Source organism: Coffea arabica, chromosome 1c (assembly GCF_036785885.1).
Source record: "Coffea arabica cultivar ET-39 chromosome 1c, Coffea Arabica ET-39 HiFi, whole genome shotgun sequence".
Lineage (NCBI taxonomy): Eukaryota > Viridiplantae > Streptophyta > Magnoliopsida > Gentianales > Rubiaceae > Coffea > Coffea arabica.
Window position 1 is genome coordinate 3,944,969 of NC_092310.1, and position 26,433 is coordinate 3,971,401.

At 33.6% G+C, this 26,433-nt stretch overlaps 2 protein-coding genes and 1 long non-coding RNA gene across 3 annotated transcripts; 1 reads left to right on the forward strand and 2 right to left on the reverse strand.

The window, feature by feature from the left end:
• Positions 1-3,613: 3,613 nt before the first annotated feature.
• Positions 3,614-5,223, forward strand: LOC140006147 (uncharacterized). The gene is made up of 3 exons (XR_011813784.1): positions 3,614-3,719; positions 3,863-3,951; positions 5,157-5,223. It is a non-coding gene; the product is annotated as an uncharacterized lncRNA (long non-coding RNA).
• Positions 5,224-14,673: 9,450 nt separating this feature from the next.
• On the reverse strand, positions 14,674-16,673 carry LOC140006100 (putative disease resistance protein At3g14460). The gene is made up of 2 exons (XM_072047847.1): positions 15,239-16,673; positions 14,674-14,944 (listed from the first exon to the last, which is right to left on the reverse strand). The coding sequence occupies exons 1-2, from the start codon at positions 16,653-16,655 to the stop codon at positions 14,913-14,915; spliced, it is 1,449 nt and encodes a 482-aa protein (XP_071903948.1). The 5' UTR covers positions 16,656-16,673; the 3' UTR covers positions 14,674-14,912.
• A 41-nt stretch (positions 16,674-16,714) lies between these two features.
• LOC113736470 (putative disease resistance protein RGA3) lies at positions 16,715-18,881 on the reverse strand. The gene is made up of 2 exons (XM_072083776.1): positions 16,853-18,881; positions 16,715-16,740 (listed from the first exon to the last, which is right to left on the reverse strand). The coding sequence occupies exons 1-2, from the start codon at positions 18,879-18,881 to the stop codon at positions 16,715-16,717; spliced, it is 2,055 nt and encodes a 684-aa protein (XP_071939877.1).
• Between the last annotated feature and the right edge of the window lie 7,552 nt (positions 18,882-26,433).

The following is a 26,433-nucleotide window of genomic DNA, read 5'->3' on the forward strand; positions in this document are numbered from 1 at the left end:
GAGAACTAATCCAAATTCTCGTAGGAAACGACCCCACGTCCACAATTATATAGGTGAATCTATCAAGAATGCTCCCACGATTTAGACATCCTACCCATAAGGGCTACCCATAAGGACTTGAAATTCTCAACCTCACTTATCGTGATTCCATCACTAATGCACTTATGCCATAGAGATAGACAATTTAATCAAAATAATGTATATTAATCAATCAAACCACTCTATGATTCGTTTGTCTCCAACCTAGTTCTTGGGATCTCCAGTCCCTAAGCAATTGTATTCTCGTAGACGATTTTTAATATATATTGGGCCTTTGTCGTATCCCCTTCAATGTATATCATATCTTTGACTTAAATTTGGTATTTATCTTTTACAGAAATAAAATAGCAAACATATGATGTTCTCGAAATTTTCCAAATAATCTCTCTTAGTGGGCCAAATATATTGAATCAATTTCTAGTGAGAAAATTTTTCATCTATTTATATTTGCCAAATAGTATAGGCATATATTTGTTCATATTCAACTTTTTCACTTTTTTCTCAATGGCTAGTAGTCTAGTAGCGCACTAGAAGCCCTTCTCAAAAAACTCCATGGTTATTTTTGCTTTTGCAAAAATGCCAAGAAAATAATTCAAATACCTTCACATCAGGTCATACTTTTCAGTGAGTGCTAGTCTACATAACTCAAAAAAAGAGTGAAAATAAATCCAAAAAATCATAATAATGTTATACTCATAAATTGAGCAAATAAAATGATATCTCATTATTTTTTCATCACTTCCACTATCACGGTGTTTTATTTCAAAAATACATTTATCAAGAGTTGCACGAGACATCAAAATGGTAGCAAATTTGAAAATATATTAAAATCCTTCACCTTCCAATAGAGGAGTAGTGATGCATACTATCACTTCATAATGCTCCAATTCCGACTTTTCCTTTTCATCAATACATGCCAACAAATAATACTAATTTAAGGAAGCCATTACTGTATGCAAAAAATAACTTGAGATAGTCACTTGACAAAACTATTGCTTATAGCAATTAAGAACAAATTTCATAGTAGCCATAGAGATTTACTTACCCCCACTATTTATCATATTTCTATAGGATGTGATGCGATTTTGAGATACAAAGATATTTGTTCTAAGATTACTGCCACATAGAATGACTTAAGTACTCAATGGCTTATTGCCATTATCAATCACTAGATCTATTGACAGTTATCCAAAGCTAATAATCTGTACCAGTTATCACCAACAAGCAACTATGATACTCGACTATGAAATTTTAAAACCAGAGACGTGGCATCTCAAAGGAGTGAGAAAAATTAGGTCTAGGTACAAAATATGTCAATAATCGAAATTGTAGAGAAAGACATTTTTCATAAGCTAAGATAATTGACAATTTCAAATTTTGTACAAAGTAGCATGTTTAGTTTCTCAAATTTGTTCTTATATTGCCACAATATCTAGCCTCTAATTTTTCAGGTTACTCACACACTAATAAGCAATAAAAACTTAGCTAAGACTCACTAATGCACCTGAGTCTAAAGGAAACCACAAATCCAATGATTTTTCCTTAATCACGCTAGTCAAGATTAAGCAAAAATTTCTTTTGCAATAAGAGGCTAATTGTCTTAAAATTGTTGGTTTTAGATCAAAATAATCATATAAATAACAATAATTTCTCTAATAAAATTTAACAAATAAATTAACAAAAATCTCATACCTCAATATTGCATTAAAAAATGCAAATAATATGTACCATAAAAAGTTAATTTGGCGTGGGTTGAAACACAAAATAGGTCACTTTCTTTAAGATGATTCGCACCTCTACGAAATATCCTTTGGTGTAGTAAGTCTCAATGTGTCGCCTCTAAAATAAAATAACCCAATCTATCTCACTAGTCTACTCCAATTTACATTGTTGAAGTAAGACAGAAACTTTACATAACACCGTCTTTGCCCTATAAACTCTTATAGTAGTGAGAGAAAGTAAAATAGAAGATAGTCTAGAAATAGCAAAATATGTGTAAGACTCAGTAGATAGAAACCTCCATTTATAGGCAGAGAAATTGGGAGTATTAAAATACTAATATTAAGAGAAATTAACGCCTCATATTTTCAACTACAAATTGAAAAGTTCTAGGTTCATTGTATAACGATAAAAATTCACTAAATGAATTCATAAAACTAATTATTACTTAGGTTACACAATTCAAGACATAAATCTAAGTCTCATTTTAAAGACATATGTTACACTTTTGAATATAGTTATTAAACCCAACCTGATCCGACGGTTGAACCGATGGACCCAACATGAAATCGGGTCGGTTTAGCAATTGGATCGGAGTTGCAGATGACTCGTTTGAACCATTTGACTTGGATGGTCAAATTGGTGACCTGCTAAACCCGGCGATTTTTTTGAATCCGATGGATTTTGGAAATTTTTTTAAAATTTCCTTTTTACCTAAATTTTTAATTTGACCAACCACATTAACATGGGTATTGTTGTGTTTTTGACAATTAGATGAGAAAAATTGAAAAGGGATTTGGGATTAGGGGTTTCTTTCTTTCTTTAACACTTAGATTTATTATTTATGTTTGTGTATAATATTAATATGAATTCATGAACTAAGGAACATATATTGGTATGGTTTGTATGTATGAACTATGAAATATAAATAGGTTATGACTTGTTAACATTTAAGAATTTCTGTATTTATATTATAATTTATATGCTTATTTAATTTTATTATATATTTTTTATTATATAATGTGACTTGACGGTTCAACCGGTGACCACTGACCCGCTAATCCGGTTCTCCTGCTGTGTTGATGCCTGTGTTGATTAACACATATGTACTAAATGCGTAGAGGTGTGCCAAGAGAGCTCTTTTTTTGTGATGTGGCAAAATATTATTGGACCATTTATGGTCGTCCTTGTACGTGAGGATTGCCCTTGTTAGTGCAAACAAAAGTTCCGAATGGAAATGTTATTACTCTATTTTTCAAATGAATGCTGCATGCCTTCACTTTCCTTGCACCCGATTGGACCCCTTTAGCAGCATTTCTGTTTCGGCCTTTTCCATATGTGTTGGGACTTGATTGTCATCATTGTAATAACTGAGCTTAATTGACTATAAGGACAGTTATATTACAATTTTGCCACATCACAAAAAAAAGGAACTCTCTTGTGCAAACAAAAATTCCGAATGGAAATGTTATATCACAATTGTGCAAACAAAAGTTCCGAATGGAAATGTTATTACTCTATTTTTCAAATGAATGCTGCATGCCTTCACTTTCCTTGCACCCGATTGGACCTCTTTAGCAGCATTTCTGTTTTGGCTTTTCCCATATGTGTTGGGACTTGATTGTCATCATTGTGACAACTGAGCTTAGTTGACTATCAGGACAGTTATATTACAATTTTACCCTTCCATTATAATTTTCTTACCGGCCATAACAAATTGATTTTGTTCTTACCGTTTCCTTCTTCTTCTTCATGTTCATGTCAGGAGGTCAATTTCTATTTACCTTTGGGTTGTATTTGTAAAAAACCATAATTCTAAATACTGTTGACGCTATTGGAAGGAGGACTGTAGCAGTTTCTTTGTTCTGTCCAACCCACCGCTGTTTCTTTGCTCTGTCCAACCCACCGCTGCAGATAGAGCTATGCATTGTCGCCGGCATTTTCTTCTTGTGCTAATAATGGTTAGTGATGTCTTTAATTTTTGCATTTCTTTTTTGTATCATTCTTTATAGCACAACATCCTATCTTCTCTTTTACATGATTATCTTTGGGAGTTGCTTTGTTCGATTCTCATTTTCTTTTGTATTGCTCTGTTCTTTCGAAGCTGCTTCTTCGTTTTGCTCTCTTTCATAAAGATTGGTCAGATGAGCTAGCTGCCAACCGACTTTTATCCATCAGAATAGACAGAACAAGGTGAACATTTTTTTGCTCTTTTTATTTCTTTCTTGTGCAATTTTGTAGATTTGATAGGAACCTGAGCCACCTAGGTTCTTTTTTTCCCTGGGTTTATTCAAATAATGGTGATTGATAGTTCAAAGATGGAGTATATGGATTTAAACATATGGTCTTTGGATTATTCAGTTTTAGAAACTGGTTTGGAAATTCCTTCTTTTACCTGAATTTTTCATTGCAAAGTACAACTTTGAAGCTAATAGAACTAGGAAAAAAGATGGAATAGCGTAAGATAAGAACTTGAGCAGGAGGAGGGTATTGCAATATAGCAAGCTATATCTCTTGCTAGACTATATAGAGAACCCAAATGATGGTCCTGATGCAGTCCTCGGAGGTATTTTTATCACTAGAAAGCAGTTTTATGTGTGTCGTTTACTGATGGGCTTCCCAGTTCCCCTAACATGTATATCTTGCTTTTGTTTTGGAATCACAATATGCAGTAGGGAAATGACAGGAAGTATCAAACGAAATTTGTTCACAACTGGTTCTTGATATCCTGTGATCTATCATAATGGCTGGAAGTTACTTTTGTAGTTTTAGTTTGCTTTTTTGTTCTTGATATGGAGTATTCTGGCTTCAAATAGTGGTATTTTGCACGGCATTCACTAGGTGTATGTCTTCTCCTATTTGGATAAGTTGTTATGCCAATGTCTTTTATTTGCCTTTCATCTTTTCCAGTTTGATTTTTTTGGCTGTTCGGTAAATATTAGAACATGGGGTAGTATTAACTCGATAGACCAAGTTTTCTGATAGCAATTCCCTTGGTTACAACTTTTTATGTTGTCTCTAATTAAATCACCAGGGACTTGTGTTGCCACGACTCCTTGCTCTTTCTCTGGCCTTACTGTTTTATTGTCTTCCTTAGTGTATTCTACCTGAGTATCTCTTCTACAAGTTAAGGTTATTTATTGCAAGCTCTGACTTACTGGATAGTGTTTGATTCACCAGTAGAATAAAGTCTTTGAAGGGTAACTAGGTAAATAACAGTCAACAAGTAATGTCTGTAATAGTTCCATGGCCATGATGAAGCTGTTTGATGCTAATTGTCACCTACAAGAAATTTCTTGTGTTCTTTGATTCTTTGTTCTACCTTTCAATTGTCCATTATTTATTCTTATTTATGTTTTGCATTTTTCTCCTATTTCCTCTTTACATTTTGCGTGCAGTTTTCTTCGTCCGTGGTTGCTGTAAAGAATTTTCTTTCTTCTTCATCTGTTATATATCTGGAGCTTGAATTGTTTCAGGTTAGCTAATCTTTCTGTCTTTTTTTTTTTTTATAGATTTTTGTTCTACCAGTTTTTTATTTCTTCGATATTTTCTATTAAATACTCTGCAACTTATTTTTTTTAAAAATTTTGCTGTAAGTTACATGTTTGTTATTTTTTCCCCCTGTTTAGTTTTTGTTCTGGCAGTTTTTGTTTCTTCTTAAAGTTTTGCAAATGGATATGAGTCTGTCCAATAATTGTTTGACAGATCTTTCGTATTTTGATGTCATTTATTGATTAGTTTTCATTTACTCCTTTATTTTCCTGTTGTATTCAATAGATATTAATCTTTATATCTGTTTCTACTGTATATCTATTTCTTTCTTGGTTCTGTTACTTGAATTTTATTGTTCGTTGTTGTGTTGGTTTTAGATACTACTTTTCTCTCTTTTGTCTCCTTTTTTTTTTGTCTGTGCTTTTGTAAATTATTTTCTGTTCCTTGTTCTTTGGTTAATTAAGTTAGATGGATAAACTGTTCCTTGTTCTTTGATTAATTAAGTTAGATGGATAGAAATGCAATACGCCGAAAAAGATATGCAGAAATGCCCCAAAATGAGAAGGCTGCGCTTTTACGCCGTCGAAGTGAAGCTAGGGCTGCAAAGAAAAGAAAAGAATCATCGCGTTCTTTTGTTCGTAGTGTTCCACTCGGTTATGTATTCTTCCCTAATTCTTCTTCACGTGGAGACAGTAACATTCAGGATAGTCGGAACAACGATGCTACACTGAATGAAATGTTACAACATAGGTCGATTGGTTATCAGGATGTTCTAATTAAAGAGGGATTGGACTTCATGACCAGTAGTGGAGCTGCTGTCACTAATGTTTCTGGTCCTACTCCTTCTTCTGTTGTTCCCATTGAATCAAATCCACTTTTTATTATTCCCGAAGGTATATCCAGCCTGATTTCTCCCTACAGATCAGCCATGTCTTTGTCACTCTATTGTTATACCAGTATCTTGCCTTATTTTTAGTTAGGCATTCTATCCTGCTACAAATCCAGCCTTTAATTTATATACATTACAGAAACTTCACTTATTGGTGAGCTAGGGAGTGGAAGAGGTAGGAAAAAAACTGGTACGATTATGCAAAGAGAAGAACAATGTGGATCTTCTCATGATTATCATGCAACACAGTCTTCTAGGAAAAGGTATATAACTACCGTATTGACAAAATCATCTCTTATCTCAAAAAACACTGTTATCCTTTCTGCTAAGAATAAGCCAAAATTTGATCTTCAAACATATATCAGCTCTGAATCTTTAAGTCATTCATTAGTAAACTCTATTTCTTCTTCTACTACATTGGAGCCTGGTAAAAGACGGTACAACAAACACTCAATTCAAAGACTTGTTACATATGACTTTTTTCACACTTAATTCTTTGTTTATGTAATCTTAGAAAACAAAGCTTTCTTTATTGATTGAGAGGAAGAAGATTATTTAATTATGAGTATATCTAATGAGTGTCCAATGGGCACTTGTTAGAATGAAGATAATTATGGATATTTTATTTGCAAAATTTCTCAGTTTGGGAGGCTTCTTGGACTCTTAGAAATAACAATACGGTTGTTCATTTTTTAGCTAAGTATGCATTATCAATTCCTGATTCTTGTATGTGGAATCAATCTCCACCTTGCTTCGTTGTTTTTGCTCTTTTAGCAGATTTAGTATGCTATTAATAAAATTTGTCCCTCTTTGTATCAAAAGAAAAAAAAATGTAGTTAATTAAGGAAAAGTGTATACATAAAAGGGACAAGGGACAAAGGGCACAAACGGTTGCAGGTGCAGCCGTTTGTGCCGGTTTGTGCATTTTCCAACAGCACGTAACATTTTTTGCACATCGCGTAACTTTCTTTACATATGGAGTAACTTTAGAACAATTTTTTGTGGGGCCCACACATGGCGTGAAAATCGACTTACATGCTGTAATCTGAGCCGCACAAATTTTTGAAACCACATCGTGACCGTAAACCTTCAGGAACAGTTGTCAGAGACAACCGTTCCTGCCCCATTTCCACATAAAAGGGAAGGAGGACATTAATTGCTTGTGTGTATTCACATGATAAATTGATTGTGATTAAAGTGTATCAACGAGTATCAATTGGATATCGATTAAAAAAAACCCTTTAATTATATGAGCCTTTTATCTTGCATTAATCAAAAATTAAGAAAGTACTAAATCATACTTTTATATCTACCAAATGTCATCATGATACTAGTAGTTGACACGGGTGTGGTGGGAGTAGGCTCTTCTCCAATTTCCCCCAAATGCATGTCTAGATGATAGACACATGTATAAAGTAGCATCGATCAACGGTTGAGATTGTCTTTTCTTAACCATGTGTGCTTAACCTTAGAATCTTTCTAATAATATAAAAAAATGTTAAAATTGAACTTTTTCAAATATTTTGATGTTTTAATTGTTTGTTTAAAAAAAATTTATTTATTGAACTTGTTAATTGATGTTGAACTTGTGTGTGCGTTTTTTTTAGAATTCAAATTCAATTTTATTCAACGGAACTTAAGTGTGAAATATTGAGAAACATATAACAAATTGATCCATGTCCAATGTTAGCAACAAAATAATGTTATGTAGTAAGTTTTACGCTGCTGGAAACAGGATGTAGGGGAAGAGTAAAACCGTATCTGTTTGCCGCACGTCTCTTCTCACACTGTGCGTGTGTGTCTTTATATATATATATATTGCTTTATATTCAAAAGCCTATGGAACTGATAAATCAAAGTATTCAACATGAATACGTAAACTACGATGAATAGAAAAGGATCGACAGAACAATTATTCCCACAAAAAAATCCAAAGGGAATTAACTTGGGGCAGGTACAACGGAGAGTTGGTACAGTCGTGTACAATTATTGCCTCTGTTGTAGTTTTTTTTTTTTTTTTTTTTTTTTGGTAGTATATGGGACACAAATATATTGTTTTGGAACAAAACTTGATTTATATGAATAAAAATGTTCTATGTACTTGAAATATGCAACAACACAACGTGATTACAATATAGTTTGATTCTACACCATGCCCTGTAACAAATACACCACCACAGATAGATCACTTCTGCTATGAAGCTATAGCTTTCATTTTCTGTAACAAGGGGTCGCATGCTCATCATTCTTCAGTTGAAACGGACTAACAAGCTGCCATCAAGAACAACATACTGCAGCTTCCCAGTCCATAGGCTCAAGCTGCAGACTTCATTCAGCCTTTCTGAAGGTCTCAACTTTCACTTTAGATTAAGCTGCCAAAACTCAACTTTCTTCAAACTGGGAATTTAATAGTTTTAGTTTGAAAACTCCAAAAGCATCCATGCACTCAGAAGAGCTAACAAGGTAGATGATGTCGATGGAAGGATCATAGCCGTGTCTATGGACAAATCCTCAATATCAAGTACAAGAAATACTGCACTGAAATTTTCAACTTGTTGAAATTGAAAGCAACATCTGAGAGATCAGCAATACTGAAAAGTGATTGAGATTGAATATCTGCAATTGCAAAAATCAGGACATGTCCATTAGTAGATATGGAGATATGCCAATATCAGTCACTAAATTGACTTGAGGAGCCAGTAAAAATGCAGGGGGGATGATTTATCTGGTGTAATTAAACTGAACAATCCAAGAAGCATAAACCTGCAACTTGCTATATTCATAGCACTGTATTTTATGTTCTCGGGAAAAAAGATGAAGAAACTAGTGTTGCGAATTGTAATTACTTAAGTAATGAATTTTACTCTAGTTTAAGACATTTTATTCTATAACTGCTATCATTGTCAGTATTATTGGAATGCATCTAATCATCTATTACTATTATTATTACTATATAAAAAGTATGATGAGTCTTTAGTGCAAGTGTAAGCAAAAACCCATCTTAGTTTTTGTGATACCAATATTGCCCTTGACACTAATAAATGGATAAGATTACATTGCATTTTCTTAATAATTAATAATAAGATTTATGCTAATAGTTACAAATAAACATTTCTTAAATTGTGGTGATTTTGGTGAATTAAACCAAAAAAGAACAATGAATTCATTGCATTTCATCAATATTAATATCAATTATGCCAACAATTGCAAGAATGAAAAACATTCCCCTGAGTTATAGTGAATTAAATAAAAAAAATAAGAACAAATTTTATTTATGAATCATAAAATAATATGGAGAATCTTAGTGGTTAATAGTGTAACAAAAAATGATATTAGTTTTTGTGATGCCAAAATTACATTCCTCTCTAATAAATGAAAAAATTGTGTTGCATTTCATCATTAATAAATAATATCAAACATGCTAGCAGTTACAAAAATGAAAGATTCCTTACTTTTTTATTTACCAAAAGAAAGAAGAACAATTTTTTTTTTAACAAAATCCAAGTTTAGAGAGTACTTCAAACATTAGACAAAATATAATAAATTGGTACTATAAGTCTCTTAAAAAGTACCACTTGTTATGAAACAATTAAAAGTATGGATGTCCCTTTGTATTCCCAAGAGGATTAATTCTTGATTTATGGCTACATTATGTATAGAAGTTACAATCCATAAATCTATTCATGTAGTGGAGGAACCGTTTCATAGGTTTCTTCATATTCTTGTAGTAGTGGGTGTTTAATAGGATTAATATACCTTTGATCTTGTAGTACCTATATATAGAGGTACATTGACACCTTTTTGGAAGTACTTTTGTATCTTGTTAGAATATAAGGATATCATTCTCCCTTTCTCTACTCCTTTCTCTAATACTTCTTCAATTCCTATTGTAGTATTTCATTTTATTAGTTTCACAACACGTTATCAGTACGAGTCTCTATTTTTGAGCAAAAGGTGAAAACGGAGCCTCTACCGTGAACAAAAGTGAAACACAAGGTTTTGCCAAAATTCTGCCCGTATTTCTTCAAGTAACTTCTAAGGTAAATCTTTGACCCACAAACTTATGTCAATTTCTTATGGCTAACATTTGAATTATCGCAAAAAATACAAGTGCCTATTGCTGAACAATCACTAAACACAAACATATACTGTTTGACACCTTTGAGATAATATTTCTTCTTTTAATTCTATTTATTTACATTTAGAATTATTCGTTATAGATACTTATATTCTAATGCATTGAATTTTGGAGATGCTATTATAGAAAATCAATTATATTTGAAAATCTACTTGTCCTTTGAAATATTTAAAGAAAAAGATTCGATCACCTGAAGATGGTTGTTCTTTAATAAAAAGATTTGACCACTAGAAGATGGTCATTATTTCAAAAGCCTGGTATGATAAATTTACCTGTGGCTATAAAACATAATTATGCAATTTTCAGAATTACTTCTCAATTGAAATTGTGTTGAGAAAATTTTACTCATAAGATATATTGAAAATGATACTCTCCACAATTGATTTCTTGAATATGCTCCTGTAGTAACAATATTAAGAGAAATTTTGAGAAGTATTTTGTACTTATTGCATGTTAATTCTAGTCCATTCCCAGAAGTGAATGTGACTAAATTTCAATTTATTAGTTATGGTTGTTGCCATGATTATGATTTTGGTAAATATATATTGTACCATGACAAGAGAAAAAGTTACCACTTAAAGTGGGATAATAATGATAAGGACAAGAAAATAAGAATTCTAAAGATAAATGTCCCGAAGTACATTTGACGAATCAAAATTATAATAGCATCTTCACATAGTCAATTTCTTTAAACACCCTGAAGGTGTATAATGATTGATTTAATTAGCTTTTCTTCCTGAAGAAGAAATGGATGTTAAACATTTGGGATCAAAGGATTATGGTGATGATATTTGTCCCATAAAAATTATGGTGATAATGATATGTGTCTCATTAATAAGTACTACTATATATACTATTTTTCAACAAAAGAGACAAACACAATTAGTGGTAGTGCTTAAGTGATTGAAAGCTCCAGAAGAGCCACTACTATATTTCTCCCTGTAGGAGAAAAGTTTATCATAAATAAAGTACTACTTTTTACCATGTCTCGAAAGAATTATTAAATTTGAATATCCGTCAAAATGGATATCAAATTGAGACACTAAATGAGAGAGATCATGTTTAAAAATCAAATGAGATAAATGTTGATTATATCATAATAATCATTCGAGAGAGAAACTTTTATCGATATAATTGTCTTCATTCTCATTTGATTTATAATCATCACTTGCAGTAAACCAGAAGTTTACTGATCCCAACGGATATATGATTTGACAAAAGTGAAAATATTTGAGAGCCGACAAATATTTATACATACCCCTTTATATTATATATGGCTCCAAAAAAATTTTTTAAATTTATGTCGGGTATGAACCACTTTTTACGATTAAATATCGTAAAATATTGATGGGTGATCTATTAAATGATTTATTTATTCTGATGAGTTACAATTCCCGACATTAGGGGGAGGAAGAAATCAACCGAAAGGAAATCACCTAAAAAATTGGATTTCCTCGATCCTCATACAAAATAACGTGAACTGGAAGTTCAAAAAATTATTCATTTGCAGAAAATTGCAAATCAGTTGTCAGATATATTATCGACTCCAGAAGAGTTATTAAATCAACTATTCCTGCAGGAAATACCTTGGTTAAAATTGATGTCCCTGAAGGACATGCATAAGTGCTGCAAATAAATTTAAGGCCGGCCTACCAAAATAAGGTATAAATTGATTTCAAATATCTCTGGAGATTAAATAAATGTCATGACAAAATTCAACCTCTTGAAGAGATTGCTCCTGAAGAGCCAACTCTTGAAGAGAATTAAATCATAGAAAATTTAATTGGAGTCTAATAAAATGTAGCACTTGATGTTATAGAAGTTGATGAGGATCATGAATCTAGATCGGTTGATGAATGTCGGTATAGAAATGCTTGGAAAAATGGAAAGATGCGATTCAATTTGAATTGGACTCACTGGCTACAAGAAAAGTTTTTGGACCTGTAGTCCAAACACCTGAAAGTGTAAAGCCAGTAGAATATAAATGGGTATTTGTGAGAAAAAGAAATGAGAAAAAAGAAATTGTGAGACTTGTAGCCCAAGAATTTTTACAAAGGTCTGGATTTGATTATGATGAAACGTATTCACCTGTAGTGGATGCTATTACATTTAGATATCTTGTGAATTTTGCAATACATGAAAAATTAGATATGCGTCTAATGGACGTCGTTACTGCATATTTATATGAAAATCTTGAAAATGATATTTATATGAGAATCTCCGAAGGATTCAACATGCCTGAAGCATGCAAATCAACTTCTAAAAATATTTATTCTATTAAATTACAAAGGTCTCTGTATGGGCTCAAACAATCTGGACGTATGTGGTTAACCGTCTCAATGAATGTCTGACAAATGAAGGTTATACCAATGATCCAATATGTCCATATGTTTTTATTAAGAAAAATGGATCAAATTTTGTGATAATTGCTGTATATGTTGATGATCTAAATTTGATTGGAACTCCTGAAGAGATTCAAAATAATGTTGAATATTTAAAGAAGGATTTTGAGATCAAGAATTTTGGAAAAACAAAATTCTACCTTGATTTACAAATTGAGCATTTGAAAAGTGAAATTTTTATCCACCAAATTACATATACCCGAAAGGTATTAAAGCGATTTTATATGGATAATGCACATATATTAAGTACTCCAATGATCGTCAGATCATTAGATTCTAATAAAGATCCTTTTAGATCACGAAAGGAAGATGAAGAGATACTTGGTCCTGAAGTACCATATCTCAGTGCAATTGGCAAAGAATATTGGAATGCGACGATTAAAAGATCTCAAATGATGTTTGCATCGGGGGGAGAAATTAATACACAAGAATAGTGTACTCTTTTTCCTTCACTAGGGTTTTTGGTCCCACTGGATTTTTCTCTAGTAAGGTTTTAACGAGGCATATTCTTTGTATAATGGACATCCAAGGGGGAGTGTTATGAAACAATTAAAAGTATGGATGTCCCTTTGTATTCCCAAGAGAATTAATTCTTGATTTATGGCTACATTATGTATAGAACTTACAATTCATAAATCTATTCATATAGTGGAAGAACCGTTTCATAAGTTTCTTCATATTCTTGTAGTAGTGGGTGTTTAATAGGATTAATATACCTTTGATCTTGTAGTACCTATATATAGAGGTACATTGACACATTTTTGGAAGTACTTTTGTATCTTGTTAGAATATAAGGATATCATTCTCCCTTTCTCTACTCCTTTCTCTAATACTTCTTCAATTCCTATTGTAGTATTTCATTTTATTAGTTTCACAACACCACTTGTCATTTTATTTTTTGGATACAACTAAATTAAGCCTTAAGAGCACCGTTTAAATTTGCATTTATTAGCTTTGAGTACAAAACTTTTATACAAAATATAATAGGAAATAGAGTACCAAGGTAGGCAAAGAGTTTTATGTTGGGAATTTATTTATTTAAGTTGCAATAAAGATTAAATTTAATGAACTTTATCAATCATATTCTTGTAACAACTAACAGTATTAATGAATATTAAATTCATCAATGACAATCATAATATTAATTACAAAAATGAAACATCCCTTTGAGTTATGGTGAATTAAGCCAAAAAATATTTTAAAAAAAAATATCAATTTCAAGGAGTACTTTATGGGTGAATAAAAATATATCCAAGTTCAGTTTGACTATTACATAATAAATAATCTTAAAGTCTTACAAATTTTAATCATATAAACTTTATAATCATAAAGCATGTCATCAATGAGAACTACAAATAAATTTCACCAAATCAGAATATTTTTCTTCACAGTTAAGCTATTTAAATTTGACTTATGGAATTTCAATATGTTTATATACTATATATTATATTACAATGGCATTATACATCATTTTACAATCCACCGTTGGCAAACAAATAATAATAATTAGAAAATCTCACTAAAACTAATAAACAATTCATAGAATGACTTAAAGGGAAGCAATAAATTATTCAAAAAATTAAAAATTTAAACTCAAATGGCATAAAAAAGAGAATTTTGATCATCCGAATTTAACCAAAAGACAAAAATAAGACAAAAATATCGATACTATTACAAAATAAAAGTGCTCTTGGAACAAAGAATGATTTATTGTTTGTACGATTGTATTGGTTAGAGCGAACTAAGTTTAGAAAAATATAAAATAATATAAATAGTAAATATCACATTTTTTCTCAATTATATTTATTCCTTCAAAATAACTAATTTTCTGAAAATTTTAAAGGATAAAAATCTAAAAGCATCATATTCACGTGCAAAGCACGTGCTCCATGACTAGTTAGAAGAAAAGGGCATTAGGCATCACTGAAAACTTAGACAGAAATTTGCTTACACTCTCATCTACTAAGACTCGCTGTACTATGATAGGGGGTACAAATAGATAGATATATATAGATACGAGAGAAAGAAGAAATCATTTGCATATTCCAAAAAAACTATCAATGATTATGCTGATATGAAGGAGAAGAAAGGTATGACACCAAAAGGTATGATCATTTTTCAGTGACCCCCAAAATGACAAGAAAAATATAAACTTAAAGACATAGAAAAGAAATTATGTTTTAATTTTTACCAAAATATGCTTCTCGAGCTTTAGTTGCATCATACAGAAGACTCATTGCTGCAGAAGACTTGTCCAGCTGTGATCTGCAGTTGAAGGAATTAACAAATCAATAATGCAAAACGTAGAAAGCATAAACATGTTCATCATGACTAGCAACATCCCATTTGGAGAATTTCACATCGAGAACTGATGAAGAAGTTCTGATACTAACAAACCAAAATTAGATATATTCATATCCAAAAGGAAAAAGATCGAAAAGTTGAAAAAATAGAACAAAAGAAAATATGGAAACAAATTGGAGACGGCGAAAAGGAGAGATTTTTTTTGTGGAAACCCAACAAAAGAATTACAAGTGATTTGAAGGTTGAGAATCTTACAAGGTAAATACTGAACAGTCATCTGACCAACAAAGATATGAGGTATATGGTTAATCTTAGACCACTCAGAGTCAGGGCCGCTTTGAGGAGTACATAGTTCCTCCAACAAGGGACAGTGTTTGATGCACAATTCACTTAACTTAGTGAGGCGTCTCATAGCAGCCATGGAGGGTAAAGTTCGAAGTTTAGCACAATTCACTACTTCTAGTTCTTCAAGATGAACAAGGTTCCCCAACCATTCTGGTAAAGCTTCTATTCCAAAGCCAAATAGATGTAATTCTATCAGGGCAGTCAGATTTTGAAGTTGATTTGGCAGGGACTCAGAGCGAGGCCACCCCTGTAATGTCAGTTTTCGGACAGGAAAAAAAGAACATAAAGCTAACCAATCATATCCATAGTTCTCCATTGAAGTATCTGAGAAGGGACCAATACATAATTCCCTTAAGCTGGTAAGACCACCAAATCCTTGGGGCATAGTGGTTAACTTGGGACAGTTACTTAGCCATAACACTGAAAGAGAAGGCATCTGTTGCAAATCAACTGGAAACCACACAAGATTGTGGCATTCGTACAGTCTGAGTTCCCGGAGAGATGTATTGAGCTCTAAAATTTCACTTGGAAGACTTCTCAAGCCATTGCATTGACCAATTGTCAAACTTCGAAGAGATTTGAGATGTTGCTGGTCATTTGGAACTATAAGATCGATAGTCTTGAGATTAGGACACCTTACTACTGACAAGTGTTCCAAAGAAAGCAACTTATGCAAGTCACCTAGATGCAGTAAATGAGGACAGCTCTCTAATGACAGGTATTTTAAATTTTGGCTGTTGTGAACTGCTAACACATCAGAAACGCATGTGAGTCCTGCCTGGCCTCCTATACTGAGTGTTGAGAGAGTGGTCGCTTTGCTCAAAATATCTTTTAACACCAAAGCATGGCTTTTATTCGGTGTTTTCAACTGATAATACAAACCATCACGATAATTTTCAATTACCAATTGTCTAAGGCATGGGAAATAATTTGGAGCTCTGTTTAGTTTACAGCAATTCTGTATCTTCAATGTCTCCAGCATGGGGAACACATCTAATACTTCACCTTCTGTTGCTTCTGCCTCCATCCACTCAACGAGATTGTTCATATTGTAGAGGTAGAGACATTTAAGATGTGGAAACACCTTTCTAGACAATTGACTAGAACTACGAGAGCTTCTGGATCCACTTGGATTGCATAAGCCATAGAATGAATGCCCAATGACTGTTACCTTTTCCAGTCCAATCATGGCCAGAGACTGGAGAAATGGCAGTTGTCCAAGTGCAGGAAGCTCTGTGCATCTTCTGCAGTTTATTAGCCGTAGACATACCAATTTGTCGAGACTTGTTGACAGATTCATCAACCACAGTGGAAATCGATTACTCATGAAATTTTCAACTTCTAATACTTGCAGATTGGGGTGAGGTTGGAGGCCATCCAACACATTTATATCAGCACCGTCAACTTCCCATCTACCACCCCATTCAAGTGATAGCGAAGACAAATTCTGCTTTTCGAACAATTTTGCCCTTTCAGCTGCTTCTTTGCCTTCTACTAGTTCAAGATTGCGGATCCTCAGGAAACCTTTCAGGTCTCTTAAGCATCCAAGCTCTTCAATTTGGCGTCCTTTCTCTTCACCAACATTGAAGAAGTCCAGCGTTTGAAGACAAGTTAATCTCCCCATCCCTAGCGGCATCTGCACTTTTCTATCATTATTGTAATAGGATAGATGTCTCAAGCTAATCAACTTGCTCATCTGCTCTGGAAGGTCCATTGGAGAAATGCAATTGAACTTCAGAGTCTGCAAATTATAAAGCTTGCAAAGAGATTCTGGCAAAGTTTTTATTTGAGTGTGTGGAAACTCAAGATAGCGCAGATGGATTAGTTTACCAATTGATGTTGGCAACTCCACAGTATTTGCTGAAGACAAGTCTAGAACACGCAAGTTCTTCAACTTTGGTACTAGGTCCTCCGATATAGGACTCCTTGGAAATAATGAACGAAGTGAACTAGATATGACTTCAGAGTTTTTTGGTGTAATTTCTCCAGATGAGTTTAAAACAATGCTTTCACATCTCGAAATAGATTGTGCAAGGTCATGTACGAGATCATGCATTCGACCAAATGTCCGCTTATCACTGCTAATTTCTTCATGCAACAAGGAACTGTCCACCAAAACTCTGAAATACTTATCACCTATTTCCTCCATTACTTCATTTTCAAGATTTGATTGAAGAAATCCCTCTGCCATCCAAAGTTGGATTAACTTCCTCCTTTCTATCTTGAAATCCTTGCAAAACATCGAGCAGTATGCAAAGCATTTTTTAATGGATAGAGATGGCAAATGATCAAAGCTCAGCTTGAGTATTTGCATGACACTACAGTCATCTCCAGTAGACTTCAAAAGCCCATTCTTCACAATTGAGAGCCACTCCTCCTTCCTTGTCATACGCAACATACCTCCAATAACAATTGCAACAAGTGGTAGACCTTGGCACCATTTTGTGATTTCCTTTTCTTGTACTTGCAATTCTTCTGGTACTTCCCCACTTCCTATCATTTTGTCTTTTATTATAGTCCAGCAATCATCATCAGATAGCTTCCCTAATGAATAGGGAGGATATGTAGCCACAACGGTTGCCACTTGTAGCTGACGAGTAGTCACAAGACACCAGTTTCCTCTGGTCGTGCTTATTCCAGTCAAAGAACGATAAAAATCCGTCCAGAGTAAAGGAATTTCATTCCAAAGATCATCCAATACAAGAAGATATCGTTTGCCCTCGATTTCTTTTCGAATCTCTTGGACAATAACGTCTCTGCTAGCTACATCAACTTTGCGTCTTGTCAACGATTCCAAGATTAGTCTGAATATCCTAGTGACCTCAAAATCTTCAGATACACAAACCCAAATCTTTAAATCGAAATGCCTCTCGATTTGCTGGTCGTTGAAAATTGACTGAGCCAGAGTTGTTTTTCCCAAACCACCCATTCCAGTTATGGGCAAAACATAAATAACATTGCTGGTCTCACTCGAAATCTTCTGCACTATTTTGAACTTATCATGCTCTCTACCCACAATATTAGGAAAAACAACGGAGTCAGTCTCACGATTGACCATCACAGTTCTACTAATGTCGGGAAGCAGAGTAGCTTTTGTACCACTACCCCCCAATTGGGACTTGAGTCCAAAGCTATTCGCTTCTTCATTAATAATGTTCAACTTCTTGTTCAAATCCCTTATCTTTTGACCCATTTTCCAACGAAAACCAATTGAGTTAGAATGGAAAAGAGAGCGTACCTTTCCTTTCAGTTGGTTACCATTTCTCTTTCCGGTCTCTACCTGTTGTCTTAGAACATCATAGTTGAGCTCATCCAACACGTTATCAGCTTCATAAGCCAGTCCTTCAAGTCTCTTCAGCCAAAGCTGCACTGCCTGCTGCTTCGGCTGCTCTTCCTCAGCATCAGCCAAGACAGCTAGGATCATCTCCACAGATGCTTTGAACTTCACCAGATCCTCCTTGAATCCATAAACCACGCCAATCTGGTCACTAGCAATGCCAACTGCCTTCTCTAACGTAATCCTTATGGTAGCACCAACAAGAGCATCAGCCATTCTTGATTTCTCGATCACACTACAGTTTTCTTTTTGTGTTTTTGGGAAAAGGGTTCGTGAGTTATGTTCTTGAAGAGATGTCAATGGGGGGCTAGAATCGCTGCCTTAAGGTTAAGGTTCAATTTTGTATGACTGTTGACGCGGAATGCATTATAGTGTAAATTAAACAAAGACTTTGCCAGTCATGTAAGTGTGAAAGCATTTTTTTTTAATGGGTATTGAAACTTGAAAGAAACTGCATTAAGAAGAAAATTAATATAATCAAGGGATTATTTTTAATACACTGTTTGTGTAAATATTTTTTTTACACACAAGCAGATTTAAATGAATGTCGCATTATCACTGTTCAAATTTTAAATTTACTTTTTGTCCATGTGTCATATATCTATATCTGTTAATGTAAAAAAATTTTAGGCCATGCTTGGATTGCTTGTTTCCGTCGGAAAATATTGTTATTTTTCGTGATCACATTTCTCTATCACTTTTTTCTCTTACATATATCAAATCGCTACAGTAATTTTTCCATGAAAAATGACGGAAAATGCAATCCAAACACAACCTTACATTAACAGTGTGTATAACATTAATCCAAATAATCAACATTACGTATACTATTTATGCATTTCTTGATTCTACGTGTTTTGGTACAACTTCTTCTTCTTTTACCTCTTTTGGTGAGAAATGTTTCTGCCATATTTTGGTTCTCTTTTGTTAATCAAAGGATAAGAATTGACGAGAAAGTATTGACTTTAAATAGATTATGAATCTCTTTCTATAGGACAATTGTTGATGATTTATGTACATACATTACACTTAAAAGTTCTATTAACACGTTTCCTTTAGTTCATTAGTAATTTTTTAAGTAACTTGCTCCCTCTCAATTGCCAAAGTTGATTTATAATATCTTGTAATTTTGACTTAATTCGGTTCATCAGAGGTTCTTTTCCTAATCTTTTTTAAAGATAAGTAAGATAAATTGATGGATTCTGCGTTTACCTGAAAAATAAAAAGGAAAAGAAAGTACGGAGAGCTAAAATGCAATGCACCCCAGATCTGACTTCGGAGGTCCCCTCCCTTTTTTTCCCTTCTTTTTTTTTTGGGCTGTAAATTCAACCTGCTCTGTTTTTTAGTGCTGGTGTCAACATGTAGGTGAAATGAGGGCCTGTTTGGAACCCCCAAGTTTTTTCCAGGTTTATATACTACTAGTTTTTTTGATAACTTTTGTTACAAAAACTCTAAAGAATTTATCAAAATTTTTAACCTACAAACTTAAAAAAATTTTCCCTTCAACTTTTCTAATACACAAAAAATTTCCGAAAAACTTTTCTTGAGAGAGAGAACTTTTCTTCATTGGCATCAGAGAGTTCTTTCTTCTGGTGAACTTTCCCTTCAACTTCTCCCACGGTCTGGCACCAGAGGGAAAAGTTCTCCAACAAAAAATTTCCCTGCAACTTCACCAGCGGCATCAGAGAGCGGATTATTAAACTTGAGGAAAGGTTTGACTTTTCTTTTTTTTTTTTTAAACTTAAGGCGAGGGTAGCTGGGCAAGGGGGAAGGGGGGAAGACGGGGAGAGGGAAAATTGCAACAAAAATAAAAAGTTTCTGTACCTGACCTGTCCAGCAAGAGATGGAGAGAAGAGGGGAGGAGAGGGAGAGGGAAAATTGAAAAAAAAAAGTTTATGTTGCTCCCACCTCTGCCAGCAGGGGAAGCAGCGGCGGCGAGGGAAGGGCAGAGGGGAGGAGAGGGGGAGAGGGAGAGGGAAAATTAGAAAAAAAAAAAAAAGATTTCTGCTGCTGCCTCCCCTGCAGGTAGGTGAAGCAGTGGCGGGCGAGGGGGAAGGGTAGAGGGGAGGAGAGGGGGAGAGGGAGAGGGAGAAAAGAGGTGGTCCTGAATCTGTTGCTTGGGTAGAGATAAAATGCAAAAAAAAAAAAAAAAAAAAAAAGCCTTGAATCTGCCGCTTCATTGGCAGCTTCGAGAGAGGGAACAGGGGAGGGATGGGGGAAGGGGCAGGGAGAAGAAGCGGGAACGGAGGAAAGAAAAGAAAAAAGAAAATGTAAGAAAGAAAATGAAAAGGAAAAAAAGTTTTTTCTCTTACAAAAATTTTTCTACAATTTCTACACTGATCGACAATAAAATTTTAGATAAATTTTAAAAAAACTCAGATTCCAAACGAGGATAAACTAATCAACAGATTAGTTAGCAGGACAAAAAAAGAAATATTTTTGGATGGAGACTACAGATTAATTCTTTTTTCCTTTATAGAAGGTTTAACATTTTGATTTAATTTATGGATGGGAAGAATTAACAATTTTTTTGGTGAAATATTTGTGGAATCAGACTCTGTTGTGATATTCTGGCATTATTCTGATTTCAAGGCAACCTAAGCTTGGTGAACAAGCAGCCAAAGATGTCCTCCTGATTAAACAATCAAAGAATATTGTTGTTCATGGACTGTTATTGTTATTATTTTGGGGTCAAATCGTTCATGGTCTATTTTAGTCATTGCAATTCTTGGTTTTCAATACCGTGTATAAGCTACTTTGTTGCTCTCCCAAGTTTCAAGGTTCCTTCACAACCCCAAAAAATACCGTGCATAAGCTACTTTGTATACCAATTTTAATCCCCGGACTTCAAAATTTAGAAGCCAGATGACAGCAAATCAATGGTCTCTTATCAAAAGTTACGAAAATAAAAATATGGATAATGTTACTATGACTTTCAAAGATTATTTTATTGTATATTAATCCCAAATTTAACTCTTATCAACAAGACACTAAATTAATCAAAATTTTACAAACTAATCACTTTTATATGCATGTACCTATATAAATTATGATGTATGGTATTGCTATTTTGTATATAACTCGAAAATTTTGTTATTATCCTTACACATATTTTTTAAACTTTTTCCAAAAATAGTAATATAATTCATGAAGTACGATAAGTCAAAAGTTTATTACATGCCTTGTACAATTGAAAAGTATGAGTAATTTTTGAATTATTTTGAAGTGTACGAAAAACATAAGTAGGACGTTTAGTGTTACTATTATTTTCCTCCTTAACGTTACTTTTTTAATCACTTTATCTAGGGATGGCAATGGGGGCGGGTGCCCGCTCACGGGGCGGGGGGGAATTTTTTCCCCCCGCTTAGAAACGGGGCGGGGGGCGGGGGAGTATACCCCCACCCCGCCACCCGCAAAACAAAAAAAAAATAAAAAATATATATATATATATATAAATGACTATATATTATATGTAAGTTAATTAGTTATAAACTTATGATAATGATATTATTAGTTAGATGTATTATATAATGTATATTAGTTTATGTAATATAATTGATATTATCAATTATATGACTAATTATACATGTCTACTAATAGAATTTATTAATTAGTTATACTAAATTTACTAATACATTTATACTAAATTTCTAATTACACTTAATAGAATAACACTTTTTTCTCAAAAAAAGCACAAACACAATGATGAATTAGTGATTGCATTTGTACTAAAAGTGAAAATTTGACTATTTTAGTTATATTTATTTCATCATATTGGATTGTATTCAAATAACTTCTGTTTGATTGTTTTTATGAGTTTCAATTGTAAAATTACAATGAATAATAATTTGGTGATATGTTGATATTTTAGTACTTGATTATTTATTAAAATTTAATTATAATAAAATTATATAGTAAAATTTTATTAACCCCGCGGGGGAAGCGGGGCAAGGCGGGGCGGGGCGGGGCGGGGGACGAGGGAGGGGTCCCCCGCCCCAACCCCGCCCCGTTGCCAACCCTAACTTTACCCCCAAGACTAACGGTCAAACTTAAAAGATTTTGTTAATTCAAGTGAAGAGATATGTTTAGTCTTTAACATTATCATCACTTTAACCAATAAACTATAGTTATCAATTGACCCCCTAAAGTTATTTTCTAGACAATTTAGCTCCTAAAGTAATATGATAATATTAGATTCTTCATTATTTTCTTTCTTTGCAAAATCTAATTTTCTGTCATTTTCTGACCCTTACCCCCAGCATATTAGTGGCTACCCGTTGAGATAGGGTCGAGTCAACGACATCCATTTCGCCCCGTTTATCATTTAATTTTTTTTAAAAAATAATTATACTAATTTAATTTTGTATTTTACATATTTATCTAAGATTTAATAATTTTTTTAAAAAAAAATCTCCCTCCAAGAAACAAACATGCAAAGAGAATATAAGAAAAAGGAAAAAAAAAATTAAAAGGATTCAAAATCAATGAAAATTTAAAATAAATACTACATTTTTTAAATATATATTCCACATTAATTAAACTCTTTTCTCAAAAACATAAGATCATGACCTCTATAAATGAATATTGTAAACAAATTATAGTCTCCCATATTTATAATGCAATTTGTTCAATGAAATTGCTTATTTAGTTCTAAAAATATTATTTTGTAGTATGTGTATAAAAATAAAAAAATATATGTCCGGCGGGTCGTTTACCTGCTGGTTTTTTATTATGTGATTCTAACCTGCCTCACATCTAAATGGATATCCAACCCTCTTTTGACCCGGTCAAATAATATGGATCGAATATCCTAATTTTCGAATCAAACCGGATCAGATATGGTGGATTTTTTAATTAGCAGATATTTTTGCTCACCCCTAACGTCGATACCCAAAAAAAAAAGAGTTACTTGAAGATTCTACTTTTCCAATCTAGGGCAATCCTGAATTCTCAAAGCTTTAATATTTGGTAATCTATATCCAAATTTGACGAAAACTTGCCTGGTATACTAACACAAGCCAGCCATAGAAACTTGAGGTCTTGGCATGGATACAGTCTAAGCATGGTCCAACATCTAGTGATTTTTTACCACAAGCAAAGAATTCCAGGCAAGCTGCTTCGACTATAAGCTATCTATCCATCTCGAGTAGACAAGTGAGCCATAAATCTGCTTAAGATTTTGAAGCTTAGTCACAATAAGATCTTTCATGCCAAAACAGTAGTCATGTTCCAAGATTGCAATCAATTGACAACTCGAAATGATATCCTGGGACATTACCTGATCTAAGCATGTCCCAGAAGAGACACAGTTGTTTGAGACACTAGTAGTAGTACATTATTTTCTTATTGGATTCTAGTTTTAAGCAGCATTGCTAATATGTAAATCTACGAGAGAATTTGCTCCAAGAACTATCTGAGGCAAATTATAAGAATGGATATGGATTTGGATTTTGCTGCACCACTTTCTACAGCATTTTTCATCCGTCTTTCAGCAATGGAAGCCAAAACTACATTAGCAGATGAAAATTCCTGCTCAACTCAAGCTTAAAAGTTTCTACCTTACCTATTTTCTGCTTCTTGTACACCAGCAAGGTGCGGTCCGTGTATTTAAAGAACTTCATGCATCTCTCTTTCTTTGTTACAGGATCCTACTGGTGATATCATTTTGTTTTCAATTCCTTAAAAAAGAACAAGCTATTATTGAGTTCCAAAGTCGGGTGTGCACATTGCTCAACCATGCCTGAGAAAAGATGTTGGTTTTGGCTGCATCTTTGGTAGTGAGAAGAGAGGCTATATGTTGTATAATGTCTTCCGCCAATTCTATAAGGACCTCAGAGGTCTGCCATTGATAGATGGATAGTTAAAAGATTCTAAAACTGCAGCAAACAGTCAAGAGGTAGAAAACAATGACATCTTCTTGGCTAGGACACTATAGGGTATTTAAGCATTACAAATTAGTTCAATAATTACAATTTCCTAGAAATCTGGCCTAGAGAGTCCTGGATGAAGATTCCCTTTGGATTAGTGAATTTGCTGCAACTAAAATTTCAATGTTTGTGGCACAAATTCAAATAGGACTCAACCAGGGAAGAAGAAGAAAAGGAGGGAAACTAGAGTTACCTCTGTACTGCTCCTATTTTTTTTTTTTTTTTTCCAAATTAAAGCATTTAAAAGATCAGAGACAATAATTTCGATGTGAAACCAATTTTACTTTTTGAAGAAAAGCCAATTCAGGGTATTGTATTGTTTCTGGTATGTTACATGTATTGTGGATGGGGACTTTGCACTTCTCAATGTTTGTTTCCTATGCTCAAATGCAGAATTGACCATTCAACTGCTGTTTTAAGTCTAAACTTTCCAGGAGCTAAATCTGGTTTATTATAGTCCAAAACAACAATGGGCAGTACCCACCGCAAGCAATACACTATGTAAAACCAAAAGAAGTCGAATTTGTAAAGTATTTGCCATATTTGAACAGAGTGAGCTGATTTTTAGCTATCAAAACATTCAGTCTAGAACAGCAAACAAACAAGCTAATAATTGGTTTCAGAAAGATAACAATCATTTCATTAATGCAATTGTTCATCATACTTTAATTGATTGAAGGGGAACGAAAGAAAATTGCACCTGCACTATGAAAATTCAAGGACAATTATGTGTTCTTATCATTATCTGCAGCAAACAAATTGTGATGAAATGTTGAGAGTGGCTCAAGAAAACTATCCAGCCACCAGAAACCCCTTGTGGTCTCTTACTCTGTGTGTGTGTGTGTGTGTGGGGCGGGGGGGGGGGGCCAAAGCAAATTATACTGGATAGATAGGAAGGATTGCAGATAAACATTCAAAAACGCATGTGAGTTTTCAAAAATATCCTTAAATATCATTTACAAGAATCAAGTTATAAGAGAAAATAATAGTTTGGGAGCTTATAGGATAGAACTCAGGAAATGCACATATCTAGAATGAATAGCTGCTAAGACTTGCAGTATGAAATCTGTAGTGTTGGGGCTGCTCCGAGAGGTGCATCTTTCCTGCACAGCTACTTTAAAAGACAAATAATTCATTGTTCAAAAAAAAAAAGAAGACAAATAATTCATGAACAGAAAAGCACAAGAACAAGAAGAAATAACAAGCTAGGAACTTGCATGCAGCGATCTGCTGGTTGGAAATCAAGCAACATCTGCTGTTTTCATGAATCTTTCTGAGAAGGAAATTAAGAAAAACATGGTAAGGGTCAAAAGAATCCCACACTTTGTATCAAGCTCAAAAAGTACTTATAGCAGGAAAGCAGAAATGGTAGACATTGGTTGAAATGAAGAGAAGAGACATTGAGCAGGAGTACAACTCAAGTTTGAGCACTTTATTATACTTCGACAGACAATACAACTGCAAATATTATTATTGAATACAGTATATGACCAACACAGAGAGTATTTTTATCCGCACAATACACTGACTAGACAAAGTACGAGTCTTCACACTTGTATGTCACTTTGCAGTGCTCACTCAATTAACCAGAGCTTGCTGTTTTGCTCTGCTTGGTTCGTACAATTGAAATATAGTCCTATTCGAAAGACAATGAAATAGAAGCAATTGTGGCTGCTGAAGATGTATTCCTTTTAACCATAAATGGGAGCAGTGGTTTACTGCAACCCCTTTGGAATAGTTGACATGACATTTTCCAAGTAGTCATGGCAATGCTTACAGTTCAAATTTGTCTGGCCAATTAAGAAAGTTGTCAGTACCAATATTCAAACAGACAAATACTT

Coding starts and splice junctions, on each gene's coding strand:
- LOC140006100 (XM_072047847.1), bottom strand. CDS start 16,655: ATGAGTAATCGATTTCCACTGTGGTTGATGAATCTGTCAACAAGTCTC. Junction 14,945..15,238: donor GACTGTTCAGTATTTACCTT/GTAAGATTCTCA, acceptor CTTCAACTGCAG/ATCACAGCTGGACAAGTCTT.
- LOC113736470 (XM_072083776.1), bottom strand. CDS start 18,881: ATGGCTGATGCTCTTGTTGGTGCTACCATAAGGATTACGTTAGAGAAG. Junction 16,741..16,852: donor ATGCTTAAGAGACCTGAAAG/GTTTCCTGAGGA, acceptor ATGGGGTGGTAG/ATGGGAAGTTGACGGTGCTG.